This window comes from Lissotriton vulgaris, chromosome 11 (assembly GCF_964263255.1).
Source record: "Lissotriton vulgaris chromosome 11, aLisVul1.2, whole genome shotgun sequence".
Classification (NCBI taxonomy): domain Eukaryota; kingdom Metazoa; phylum Chordata; class Amphibia; order Caudata; family Salamandridae; genus Lissotriton; species Lissotriton vulgaris.
This window is the reverse complement of record NC_141699.1, coordinates 876205600-876220445: the sequence shown is the minus strand read 5'-3', so window position 1 is coordinate 876220445 and position 14846 is coordinate 876205600. Positions and strand designations below refer to the sequence as shown.

The 14846-nt window shown below is 41.9% G+C and overlaps 1 protein-coding gene across 1 annotated transcript in view; it reads right to left on the bottom strand.

The window, feature by feature from the left end:
* SNED1 (sushi, nidogen and EGF like domains 1) overlaps window positions 1-14846 on the bottom strand; it is a 2960801-nt gene that overhangs the window by 1506339 nt on the left and 1439616 nt on the right. The window contains exon 14 of the mRNA XM_086944023.1: window positions 340-456. Within this exon, the coding sequence (XP_086800149.1) occupies window positions 340-456 (117 nt within the window). The remainder of the gene's footprint in view (window positions 1-339; window positions 457-14846) is intronic.

The window sequence follows — 14846 nt, the reverse complement described above, 5'->3', positions numbered from 1 at the left end:
ATTTGCGATTCGCAAATTGCGAATCGCAAATTGAAAATGACTTCCCATTCATTCCTATTCCTATGGGCCTCTAGGCCCATAGGAATCAATGGGAAGGGATTCCTTAATTGCGATTCGCAAATTGTGAATTGCAATTAAGGAATTTTAAGAAATCTAAAAAAAAATTGTGATTTTGTAATGCATAGTCTTTTGTGATTTCTTAATTGTGATTCCTTAATTTTCGCAATTAAGAAATCGCAAACAGCAACATTGATGCATGTGGCCGTTAGTGTGTCACTGGCTCTCAAGAAGAGTTGAACCCAAGCCTCATAGCATGCAACTGCAATTCATATGCCTTACCTGTCTCGCAGTGCCTTCCAGAGAATCCAGGGGGACAGTCACACTTGTACTTGCCAATGTAGTGGAAACATGTACCTCCATTATGACATGGCCCAGAGGCGCAGGGGTCAGGCTTCCCTGGAACAAATAGAGAAATTATTATAAATCAGATCTGCTTAAGCTAAGTTACATGCCACGAAGCCAGAAGGACGATGAGGAAGATGAGACCAATAGGGAGCATTCAAACTGTGTCTTGAAGAGTGGGAGAGTGAATGCATAGTAAAAGGAAACACCACGGATGTATGAAACAAAAATGCAAGGAAGACAGACTTGCCTTTACTTTTTTGTATTTACTTTACAAGAAATGTACTATAGTGCATAAACAAATCTATTACTGATTTGATCAATAACATTCATATTTAGCTCAAAAATGACCTTCCTCAAAAAATATAAAAATGGCACGTGGCTAAGGCACTGTCAAGATATGTCCTCTGATATGGGGGGGGAGAAGAACAACGAGGAAATGTAGAATTTATGTTGGCACAATGAACATAATTAGAAATAATTGTGAGTAAGGCAATTAACTGTTTGCAATCAATTTAATTAGCAAGAGATTAAGTTCACTTCTCCCTTTTAAATGAAATGAAAGAATCATTATTGGACGATAAAATGGAATACAATGTCATGAAAATATTCATGCACTTTATAGAAAATATGCACTAGTAGTTATAACGAATACTAACTAGTGTGATCGGTATAATTAATCTATTCACCTTGAAACAAAATCAACATTCTTGGAAATAAAGGAACCATGAGTGACAAATACAATGAAAGGAAAGTTTGCTAAAAAAATTAGGAATATTCCAACTATATATATATATATATGCCTTGACAGTGTACCGGCCAATATCAGGGGGGTTGACCGCCTTCTAAAGCTTAGACGGTTGGAATCCAGGTATATAATTGATTTACAAAGCAAAAATCCTAACGGTCTTAACATGCACGAAGAGTTATCAGTACATTTGGGCTGAGGACTGTTGAAATCGCTGTCTTGAGACATCATGTATAACATTACAAATATTGACTGTACCTTTAATTAATTTCTTTCCCTGTATTGATTAACTTTGGTGATATGTTGATTGATTTATGAATATCATGTATGAACTACTATTCTAAATGTTTTGTGTCATTCTGATTGTTAGATGAATCATATATGTGAAGAAGTCATCTTAGATATGCCCATCCAGGGCAAGATATACTTGAGTGCGGTCTTTTGGGCATCAGTAGTAGCTGTATCTGAGCTCTATTACTGTATTCCTATTCACCTGGAGCGCATCTGCGCACTTGCAATTGTTATATCTATAACCTTGTTGTTTTATGCTGTGACCCGTGTTTGGAGCTTTCTTATGTGTCACTAGAGGGTAGTTACTCTCTGTACTATGTACTTAAGACCTTTCCGCACTCTATCTCTAGAATGACGTTTGTGCTTTAGATATGCCCATCCTGGGCGTGATTCTTATTTTTATTTTTATTCTTTTGTGCATTTATTTGGACTATCTTAGCCTATCCAGGGTGTTATGAACAGTGTGTTCGGATTATGGACCGTTGTGGAGTTAATGCATATATGTATGTATTTTGGCCATGCAAGGAGTCTTGGTTATTTTATCTTGAGCTGCATGAGTGATTACTATTTAGTTATTCGCATCGTCATAAGATGGCGGCCACTTTAGAAATATGTAACTTAGTCCTTCTTTGCACTTTACTACTTGAATGACGTCTTTTAAGGCAGACGGGCGGCTCGGCTCTCTGCACAATTTGACAAAGCCCGAAGGCGAAACGCGTCTTGTTGCTGTAAAGTTCCCGAAATAAATTTCTCTGTGGAACTACCCCCTGCGTGTGCTACGTTCTTTATGGAGTAAGGATCCGTGGATGTTGGAAGCAAGGATTATTCAAACGGGCACACCCCCGTTTTGTGTGCACCCGCTCACGTGTGCGTCTGGCTGGTGTTTCGAAGCTGCTATATATATATATATATATATATATATATATATATATATATATATATATATATATATATATATATATATATTACCTACTGGCGGTCGCCAGTAGGTATATATAGTTAGGATTTTTTCTCTATGGGATTTTTGAAAATTCTATGTCTAATAACTTTGGCGTTTGTGGACGGAATTGGCTGAAATTTTCAGGAAAATGGAACATTTTGTTTCTGAGCAGCACCTGACAATTTGGGGGGGTTTCATCAAGGGGGGGCCGAGAAAAAAGGGGGGTCCCAAAACGCGTTTTTCCCATGTTAATTTCCATAGGGCGGTTGGCCTCACTTTTAGCTCGAACGGCTGAATGGATTTGCACGAAACTTGGCAAAATTGTAGGGACTGTTAGCCCGATGTGCCTTTGCTAGGTCTCAATATATGTGCTCCAGTGGATTTTGAGTAATTTAGGTTCAAAAAAAGATATATATCTGGGCGGAGCCTAACCACACATCTGATCTGATTGGCTGTCAGCACTTCATCCAAGAAGTGTTGGCAGCCATCTTGGGACCAATATACATGATAGCACCTCATTAAAAAGCATTGTAGTTAATAGAGGGTTTTAGGACTTTAGTTACATTATAAATCATTTGTTGATGGAACCATACTCGTTTTAGGAATTGTGGTGGGTTCTAAGGTGATTTTACCATGTGAAAAAACCTTCTGCTGTGATATCATGAATATTGTTTGAAAGAAAACTAATATCACATGATTTTCCCACAGTGGTTTGGAAGGGGATCTATAAGCTAAACTGAAAGCATATTTTCTGTAAATTCACATTATCTTTCTCAGTCATGTGAAAATGAAGTCTGACATTCTCAGTAAAACATGTACATCCAACAAGGACAGAGACTGTCAGTTGATTCCTTTGTGTTCTACTGCAGCCTCCTAGAGTGTTCTAAAGAACAACTAGAGCGCTAACAGTCCTACTTATTACAAAGGTATGACACACCTGAAGCCATCTTGATTGGAATAAAGTGGTAACTCTTAAAACATTTAATTTAAAAAGAAACAACATGAGGGGGTATATTTTGCCATAGAAAGTATGATTAGTGCTGCAGAATGAAAAATTAGGGCACATTTTGAGTGACTTCTCAAATCCTTTTCTATTTCATTAAAACATTCTGACATGCAGTCTCCCAAAATGGCCACCAGAGACAAAAGAGCCCAAATGTAGCCCAAATATCACCCAGATGTAGCCCAAGTATAGCCCAATGACAGAATGTCCCAGAGTGTTCTAAAGAACAACTAGAGCGCTAACAGTCCTACTTATTACAAAGGTATGGCACACCTGAAGCCATCTTGATTGGAATAAAGTGGTAACTCTTAAAACATTTAATTTAAAAAGAAACAACATGAGGGGGTATATTTTGCAATAGAAAGTATGATTAGTGCTGCAGAATGAAAAATTAGGGCACATTTTGAGTGACTTCTCAAATCCTTTTCTATTTCATTAAAACATTCTGACATGCAGTCTCCCAAAATGGCCACCAGAGACAAAAGAGCCCAAATGTAGCCCAAATATCACCCAGATGTAGCCCAAGTATAGCCCAATGACAGAATGTCCCAGAGTGTTCTAAAGAACAACTAGAGCGCTAACAGTCCTACTTATTACAAAGGTATAGCACACCTGGAGCCATCGTGATGGGAATAAAGTGGTAACTCTTAAAACATTTAATTTAAAAAGGAACAAAATGAGGGGGTATATTATGCAATAGAAGGTATTATTAGTGCTGCAGAAAGAAAAGTTAGGGCACATTTTGAGTGACTTTTCAAATCCTCTTCTATTTCATTAAAAAATTCTGACATGCAGTCTCCCAAAATGGCCACCAGAGACAAAAGAGCCCAAATGTAGCCCAAATATCACCCAGATGTAGCCCAAGTATAGCCCAATGACAGAATGTCCCAGAGTGTTCTAAAGAACAACTAGAGCGCTAACAGTCCTACTTATTACAAAGGTATGGCACACCTGAAGCCATCTTGATTGGAATAAAGTGGTAACTCTTAAAACATTTAATTTAAAAAGGAACAAAATGAGGGGGTATATTTTGCCATATGAATTATGATTAGTGCTGCAGAAAGAAAAATTAGGCCACATTTTGAGTGACTTCTCAAACCCTCTTCAATTTCATTAAAACATTCTGACATACAGTCTCCCAAGATGGCCACCAGAGACAAAAGAGCCTAAATGTATCCCAAATATCACCCAGATGTACCCCAAGTATAGCCCAATGACAGAATGTCCCAGAGTGTTCTAAAGAACAACTAGAGCGCTAACAGTCTTACTTATGACAAAAGTATGGCACACCAGAAGCCATCTTGATTGGAATGAAGTGGTAAGTCTGAAAACACTCAATTTAAAAAGGAACAACACGAGGGGGTTAATTTTGCAATAGAAAGTATGATTAGTGCTTCAGAAAGAAAAATTAGGGATCATTTTGAGTGACTTCTCAAATCCTCTTCTATTTCATTAAAAAAATTCTGACATGCAGACTGAAACATGCACTTTGAATACCAGCAGCAGACGTCCCTGGTGAGCAGTAGCTTTACTACAGTGATCTAATGTGCAACTAGAGCGCTAACATTCAGAATTTATGGCAAATGTGTGACACATCTGAATGCCTTCTTGATGGAACCAAAGTAAACAAGCATTGAAAATGCAATAGATCTCGCCCTCGTTTAAGTTAAAGCCATTCTGTTTGTAATGAGGTGGCTTTTTAGCTTTGCTTTTATTAGTGTTTTTTCAACTTTCATGTAAATAACATGCATCTGTATGCATATAAGTATATGTATGCATGCATTTATGTTTGTATTTATATAGATATACAGATGATATATGTTTATATATGTATGTATATATATATATATTCACTGAAAAAACCATAGGCTATAGACCATATATAGTTAGGAATTAGCATTTACAAAACCTTGAAAATTCACTGAAAAAACCATAGGTTATAGACCATATATAGTTAGGAATTAGCATTTACAAAACCTTGAAAATTCACTGAAAAAACCATAGGTTATAGACCATATATAGTTAGGAATTTGCATTTACAAAACCTTATTTTACTCACACAAAACCATTGAAATTCCATATATAGTTAGTTGCACTAACTATATATCGCGCACCCGCAATCCACTGCTGATGATGTCACATATTACATCATTCATGACATGGTCAGTGACATCACTGATGACATCACTGATGACATCTCAAATGACATCACTGATGACATCACTGATGACATCTCATTTGACATTACTGATCACATCACTGATGATATCATTCATGTGATAATACGATGAACCTCTTCAGACTCTAATATAACCTTAGATACAATCAGTGTAAACAGACACTCACAGACTGTCACTCATCCATGGAGTTACTCACACACCTAGTCAGCCATGCAAAGAATCAATCACACCTCCATTTCCTCAACTATACAGTTATACAAACTTTACTTATTCAAACATATACTAACACATTAAGCATGGGCGGAAAATCAGTTTCGCTCGCGGATTTTGCGGATTTTCGGTAAATTCGCAATCCGCGAGATTTGCGAATCTCCCGCAAAATCCGCAAATCCGCGAGCAGCGGATTTTGCTCGCACTGTTCGCACTGTTCGCGTGAGTTCGCGCCCCGCGAATAAGTGCAAAATTGCAGAAATACGATCTTAGCAAAACTGAAACTACTTACCAGGTTCAAAAGTTCAGGCTCATCATTAGTAGCCATTTCCTGTAGTGCTTCCTGAGGGGCCCCTCCAGAGTTCAGTTGCCAGTTGAAACTATTATGTGACCCTGCTCTGAACCTCAGAATAGTTACACATATGCCACAAAGGTCCTGAATTACAGCTAAGGGAGACAAGCAGGAGCCAGGCTGGAAGTTCAAATCCATTAATCAGCCCCTAATTCATTATTGTCAGTTGGGGCAGGGCAGGTGTTGTGACTAATTTTGCAACAATGAAAGCACTTAGCAAGTGCAAAAGATCACTAATCAGGAAGCACTAAGGAAGCAGGTGCCAGCTAAAAAAATATTCTGTGACACATTAATCAGCCCCAAATTAATTCAGGTCACTTGAGGCAGGGAAGGTGTGCTTGCGTTGCCACAATAATGTACACTGACTGGACAACCAGAGGGTGCTGTGATGAAACAGAGGGTGGCATGGGTGGGCCAGAGGGTGGCATGAGTAGTCAGAGAGTGGCAGTGGTGACAGAGAGTGGCAGTGATGAAGAAGAGTGTCCCAATCAGGCTGGACACGTAGAAACAACAAGTTCGCGAAACTTGCGACCCGACAGGTAAGTTCGCAATTTGCGACATTGTACAAAACCCTCGCGAACTGGCAGAAACCCGCGCAAACACAAAAAAAAAAAATCCGCAAATTCGCGAGAATTCGCGGATTTTGCGGATTGCGAGTTCACAAATCCGCAAAATTCGCGAACGCGAGATTCGCAAAATTCGCCCATGCTTATAACACATATTTACTCTCTTATACAATCCCTGATACAAGTTCACAATGATCCATACAGCCACTCACACATTCACTGGCTCTTATGCACAGTTATTTATATATGTCAACTCTCACATGTACTGTGTTTTACATATGTACTTACTTTGACATGTAGCACTGAGATATCCATTCACTCACCAATACACTCATGCACACAGTCAACCGCCCATACAGCTGTTTCCACATGCACTTTTGAAACCATACATCTAGTGAATCAACTGCTCACACATCTATGCACAGTCATACACCTCCCAGCCACCCACACACACACTCAGTCTCCCATACAAATACTTGGGCAACCAATCAATAACCCATATAGTTACTCATATAGCTACTTATCAACACATGCAACAGTTTACAGAACAACAGACATAATGATGCACAAATTAAGACAGTTTAGTCACTAACCCATACACTCAGTGAGACACATTTAATCACTCACTCATACAGTCAGTCATGCACCTACTAAATCCTTCATCCAGACACTTATACATCCACTCATTCTTCAATATGTAAGACATATTTTAACTTTACAGAAACATACAGTCACTGGATGTTGTCATCAGTGATGTCATCAGTGATGTCATTTGAGATGTCATCAGTGATGTCATCAGTGATGTCACTGACCATGTCATGAATGATGTAATATGTGACATCATCAGCAGTGGATTGCGGGTGCGCGATATATAGTTAGTGCAACTAACTATATATGGAATTTCAATGGTTTTGTGTGAGTAAAATAAGGTTTTGTAAATGCGAATTCCTAACTATATATGGGTTATAACCTATGGTTTTTTCAGTGAATATATATATATATATATTGAGGCTCCAGCTTGAGTCCGTAGTACAAGGAATCACTCGAGCTACATCGAAGGCTCCAAGCAACAGCCTTTATTCAAAAGGTAAGGAAAACATACTTTGGCAGAATCCTTTTAGCAGTCACACGCCTGCCTGACGCGTTTCGATAATTCTCCTCAGAGGCTTCTGGCGGATGAGATGCACCACCGCAGTTCCCGTTTCTCTCCAATGTTAATGCGCACCTGTTTTGGTTGCTTTATAAGACTGCGCTGCGGATTATGGGAATTGTAGTGCCGGTTTCGAGTGCAATGTTCTGCCGGCTTCTTTTCAAGACCCGGGATGGGCCCCCGCCTCAGATGTTTTCCAAAATCCTACATGATGTAGCTCCAAATGGCCTGGCAGGATAACAGACCACACGGCTCCCAAGTTACCAGGATGGTGCATTCCTTACGGCACGGCCGACGTATAAACATTGAGGCTCCAGCTTGAGTCCGTAGTACAAGGAATCACTCGAGCTACATCGAAGGCTCCAAGCAACAGCCTTTATTCAAAAGGTAAGCGAAACATACTTTGGCAGAATCCTTTTAGCAGTCACACGCCTGCCTGACTCGTTTCGATAATTCTCCTCAGAGGCTTCTGGCGGATGAGATGCACCACCGCAGTTCCCGTTTCTCTCCAATGTTAATGCGCACCTGTTTTGGTTGCTTTATAAGACTGCGCTGCGGATTATGGGAATTGTAGTGCCGGTTTCGAGTGCAATGTTCTGCCGGCTTCTTTTCAAGACCCGGGATGGGCCCCCGCCTCAGATGTTTTCCAAAATCCTACATGATGTAGCTCCAAATGGCCTGGCAGGATAACAGACCACACGGCTCCGAAGTTACCAGGATGGTGCATTCCTTACGGCACGGCCGCCGTATAAACATTGAGGCTCCAGCTTGAGTCCGTAGTACAAGGAATCACTTGAGCTACATCGAAGGCTCCAAGCAACAGCCTTTATTCAAAAGGTAAGGGAAACATACTTTGGCAGAATCCTTTTAGCAGTCACACGCCTGCCTGACGCGTTTCTATAATTCTCCTCAGAGGCTTCTGGCGGATGAGATGCACCACCGCAGTTCCCGTTTCTCTCCAATGTTAATGCGCACCTGTTTTGGTTGCTTTATAAGACTGCGCTGCGGATTATGGGAATTGTAGTGCCGGTTTCGAGTGCAATGTTCTGCCGGCTTCTTTTCAAGACCCGGGATGGGCCCCCGCCTCAGATGTTTTCCAAAATCCTACATGATGTAGCTCCAAATGGCCTGGCAGGATAACAGACCACACAGCTCCCAAGTTACCAGGATGGTGCATTCCTTATGGCACGGCCGCCGTATAAACATTGAGGCTCCAGCTTGAGTCCGTAGTACAAGGAATCACCGTTGGAGAGAAACGGGAACTGCGGTGGTGCATCTCATCTGCCAGAAGCCTCTGAGGAGAATTATCGAAACGCGTCAGGCAGGCGTGTGACTGCTAAAAGTATTCTGCCAAAGTATGTTTCCCTTACCTTTTGAATAAAGGCTGTTGCTTGGAGCCTTCGATGTAGCTCGAGTGATTCCTTGTACTACGGACTCAAGCTGGAGCCTCAATGTTTATACGGCGGCCGTGCCGTAAGGAATGCACCATCCTGGTAACTTGGGAGCCGTGTGGTCTGTTATCCTGCCAGGCCATTTGGAGCTACATCATGTAGGATTTTGGAAAAAATCTGAGGCGGGGGCCCATCCCGGGTCTTGAAAAGAAGCCGGCAGAACATTGCACTCGAAGCCGGCACTACAATTCCCATAATCCGCAGCGCAGTCTTATAAAGCAACCAAAACAGGTGCGCATTAACATTGGAGAGAAACGGGAACTGCGGTGGTGCATCTCATCCGCCAGAAGCCGCTGAGGAGAATTATCGAAACGCGTCAGGCAGGCGTGTGACTGCTAAAAGGATTCTGCCAAAGTATGTTTCCCTTACCTTTTGAATAAAGGCTGTTGCTTGGAGCCTTCGATGTAGCTCGAGTGATTCCTTGTACTACGGACTCAAGCTGGAGCCTCAATGTTTATACGGCTGGCCGTGCCGTAAGGAATGCACCATCCTGGTAACTTGGGAGCCGTGTGGTCTGTTATCCTGCCAGGCCATTTGGAGCTACATCATGTAGGATTTTGGAAAACATCTGAGGCGGGGGCCCATCCCGGGTCTTGAAAAGAAGCCGGCAGAACATTGCACTCGAAACCGGCACTACAATTCCCATAATCCGCAGCGCAGTCTTATAAAGCAACCAAAACAGGTGCGCATTAACATTGGAGAGAAACGGGAACTGCGGTGGTGCATCTCATCCGCCAGAAGCCTCTGAGGAGAATTATCGAAACGCGTCAGGCAGGCGTGTGACTGCTAAAAGGATTCTGCCAAAGTATGTTTCCCTTACCTTTTGAATAAAGGCTGTTGCTTGGAGCCTTCGATGTAGCTCGAGTGATTCCTTGTACTACGGACTCAAGCTGGAGCCTCAATATATATATATATATATATTACCTACTGGCGGTCGCCAGTAGGTAGTTATAGTTAGGATTTTTTTCAATGTTAAATCTCAAAATTCTATTTGGAATTACTTTGGCACCGGTTGACGAATCTGCCTGAAAATTTCCTGAAAATGGCCTCGTCGAGCTCCGGTCCTTCCTTGAAAGTTTGGGGGGGATACGTCAAGCGGGGGCCGAGATAAAAGGGGGGTCCCAAAACGCGTTTTCCCCATGTTAATTTCCATAGGGCGGTCGATTTCACTTTTAGCCCGAACGGCTGAATGGATTTCCAGCAAACTTGGCAAAATTGAAGGGACTGGTAGCCCGATGTGCCTTTGCTATGTCTCAAGATGTCTGCTGCAGTGGATTTTGAGTAATTTAGGTTCAAAAAAATGTATATATCTATAGGCGCTCTCCGGTGCGCGCACCGGAGTGCGCTCCTGGCGCGACACGCGACTTGTGCGCAGAAAGCTGATTGGCTCTTGGGTGTCTGTAAACATTCTAAACAGTCTGGAGCGGCCGCCATCTTGTGTCTCGGTAAAATCGAGACACAAGGGGTTTGAAAAAAAAAGGGGCAAATGACCATAAGGGGGAAGAGTAGACCCCCTCTGACCCCCTAGGTTTGATGTGGGGGCTAAAATAGGGTCCTGCGGGGCATTACATTTTTTTTTTTTTCGTTTTGCGCGGGGGAAGCGCATGGTACGCGCACCGGGAAGCGAAGCACTGGGAAAATCCAGGACCATATTTATGAAGGCCTTGCGCTGCCAGTTTTGCGCCGCCTGTGCGTCAATTTTTGTGACGCACCAGCGGTGTAAAAAAATGCGCATTGTTACGCAATATTTAAAAAGTGACGCATCTATCTAGATGCGTAACTTTTTAAATATAGTGCAACGAGGCACATTTTTTTACACTGCTGGTGCGATGCGTCACTTTTCTGTGCGCACTCCTTATGACATTCCAGATGTGTCATATTTAATGTATGACGAATCATGTTGCAAGGAGTTACAGATACGTCAGTATTTCTGACATATCTGTAAACATAAAAGTGACGCGAGGCAGGCGCAAGATTTTGACGCAACAGCATCCTAAAAGTGACGCAGAGAAATCTCATAGATTTCAGTACGTCGTTATTACCAAGCTTTTTGCGGGGGAATGCCCCCTCTGCATACATTATACCTGACGCAGATATAATGTGGCGCAGAGTTTTAAAAAGTGACCCATGTACCTAGATGCGTCACTTTTTAAAAATAGCGTCAGGTATAATGCATGCAGAGGGGGTGCTCCCCCGCAAAAAGCTTTGTAATAGCGACGCAGTGAAATCTTTGAGATTTCACTGCATCACTTTTAGGATGCTGTTGCGTCAAAATCTTGCGCCTGCTTTACAGCAGGTGTTAGACTGACGCAAGACCTTTCACATGGTGCTTTTTCCATGTGAAAGGACACTTTACTGGAGTTGCGTCACTTTTGTGACGCACTCCAGCAATGCGTTACTTGGAATGTCATAAGGAGTGCGCACAGAAAAGTGACGCATCACACCAGTGGTGTAAAAAAATGCGCCTCGTTGCGCTATATTTAAAAAGTGACGTATCTAGGTAGATGGGTCACTTTTTAAAATCAAGCGCCACATTATATCTGCGTGAGGTATAATGCATGCAGAGGGGGTGTTCCCCCGCAAAAAGCTTTGTAATAGCGACGCAGTGAAATCTTTGAGATTTCACTGCGTCACTTTTAGGATGCTGTTGCGTCCTTTAAATATAGTGCAACGAGGCACATTTTTTTACACTGTTGGTGCGATGCGTCACTTTTCTGTGCGCACTCCTTATGACATTCCAGATGTGTCATATTTAATGTATGACGAATCATGTTGCAAGGAGTTACAGATACGTCAGTATTTCTGACATATCTGTAAACATGAAAGTGACGCGAGGCAGGCGCAAGATTTTGACACAACAGCATCCTAAAAGTGACGCAGAGAAATCTCATAGATTTCAGTACGTCGTTATTACCAAGCTTTTTGCGAGGGATTGCCCCCTCTGCATACATTATACCTGACGCAGATATAATGTGGCGCAGAGTTTTAAAAAGTGACCCATGTACCTAGATGCGTCACTTTTTAAAAATAGCGTCAGGTATAATGCATGCAGAGGGGGTGCTCCCCCGCAAAAAGCTTTGTAATAGCGACGCAGTGAAATCTTTGAGATTTCACTGCATCACTTTTAGGATGCTGTTGCGTCAAAATCTTGCGCCTGCTTTACAGCAGGTGTTAGACTGACGCAAGACCTTTCACATGGTGCTTTTTCCATGTGAAAGGACACTTTACTGGAGTTGCGTCACTTTTGTGACGCACTCCAGCAATGCGTTACTTGGAATGTCATAAGGAGTGCGCACAGAAAAGTGACGCATCACACCAGTGGTGTAAAAAAATGCGCCTCGTTGCGCTATATTTAAAAAGTGACGTATCTAGGTAGATGGGTCACTTTTTAAAATCAAGCGCCACATTATATCTGCGTGAGGTATAATGCATGCAGAGGGGGTGTTCCCCCGCAAAAAGCTTTGTAATAGCGACGCAGTGAAATCTTTGAGATTTCACTGCGTCACTTTTAGGATGCTGTTGCGTCCTTTAAATATAGTGCAACGAGGCACATTTTTTTACACTGTTGGTGCGATGCGTCACTTTTCTGTGCGCACTCCTTATGACATTCCAGATGTGTCATATTTAATGTATGACGAATCATGTTGCAAGGAGTTACAGATACGTCAGTATTTCTGACATATCTGTAAACATGAAAGTGACGCGAGGCAGGCGCAAGATTTTGACACAACAGCATCCTAAAAGTGACGCAGAGAAATCTCATAGATTTCAGTACGTCGTTATTACCAAGCTTTTTGCGAGGGATTGCCCCCTCTGCATACATTATACCTGATGCAGATATAATGTGGCGCAGAGTTTTAAAAAGTGACCCATGTACCTAGATGCGTCACTTTTTAAAAATAGCGTCAGGTATAATGCATGCAGAGGGGGTGTTCCCCCGAAAAAGCTTGGTAATAACGACGCAGTGAAATCTTTGAGATTTCACTGCGTCACTTTTAGGATGCTGTTGCGTCAAAATCTTGCGCCTGCTTCACAGCAGACCTTTCACATGGTGCTTTTTCCATGTGAAAGGACACATTACTGGAGTTGCGTCACTTTTGTGACGCACTCCAGCAATGCGTTACTTTTGTGTTTACAGATACGTCAGAAATACTGACATATCTGTAACTCCTTGCGAATTGATTAGTCATATATTAAATATGACATATCTGGAATGTCATAAGGAGTGCGTCCAGAAAAGTGACGCATCGCTGTTTTCACGTAGCGATGCGTCACTTTTCAGAAATGAGGCCTCCAGTTTATTCACTGTGTCACCTCTACGACCGTTTCTTGCGTCAATACGTCCCTTTTGCATACATTACACCTGAGGTAGGAATAATGTGGCACAGGGGTTTACAAAGTGATGTATTTACCAAGAAACGCCACTTTGTAAATATGAATAAATAAGGTGCATTTTTTATTGGAATGTTGTGTCACAAAAAGTGATGCTTTGGTGGCGTTAAAGTGACGCATGGCTTCATAAATGAAGCCTTCTACCTTCAACTCCAGCAATGCATCTTTTCTTATCCTTCAACACTCCTGTTCTTTTTCAACATTTTCATTGAATATCAACATTCCCCATATTCACTCTTCTTCTCATAACTTTCTTTTCTAACACTCACCTTCTTTCATTCCTCCTACTTCACTTCCTTTCACCTCTCATACCTTTCTGTTCTTTCTTACTCATTCTCCTTTCAATTATCAATGCACTATATTTCACTTACTCTTCATTTTTTTAAGAATATAGCTCTTTGATGAGAATTGGAGGTAGTTCTGAAAAGAACTTTTGGTTTTCTTCTTTTAACTGAACAGGAACAAAAACAGGGAATGGAAACTGCTCAACAGGAGCAAAAAGAAAACAAGAAAATTAGGGGTGGGAAGGGCAGCGATGGTTCTCCAATGCTCGAACTATGAGCTGGACACTTTGCTCCCCATAGGTGAGGAGTTGATTGCAGTATCTGCATCTGACGACCCCATGGTTAAATGCAGGTTGTATGTTTGGCACCTGCTCCTGCGATTGCTCTCTCCCAGAAGAAGTTGCTCCTCCGGTTGATGTAGAGGCCCCATCTCTGGGAACCTCTTGTGCCAGAGCCCTGACACTTTCCCGGGCAAAATTCTGGGGGTGCCTCCTCTCCACATGTCGGATCATCGTAAAGTTCCCAAAAGAGTACTTTTTTTTGGGGTCACCCCGTGACAGGACCTGTTTGCAGATCCTGCACTCCACTTTTGGTGCATTCACCTTCTTCTGGTCAGCTGGAATCTTAAAAAATTTCCATATGAAATGTTCCTTTACCTTTGAGGTAGGAGGCTCTTCATTGATGAACTCAGGTTCATCCTCACTGCTGGATTCTCTGGCAGCCATGGTAATTCACAAAAGATCCAGGTGCAAAAAACAGGTCTTTCAGTCACAAAAGTGAAAGAAGAAGTGAAGGAAATGGGTGGGGATTTCATTCATTGTAAAAAAAAACTGTTAGCAACCAATGAAAAGTGTTATTTTAGGGTCACATGACCCGA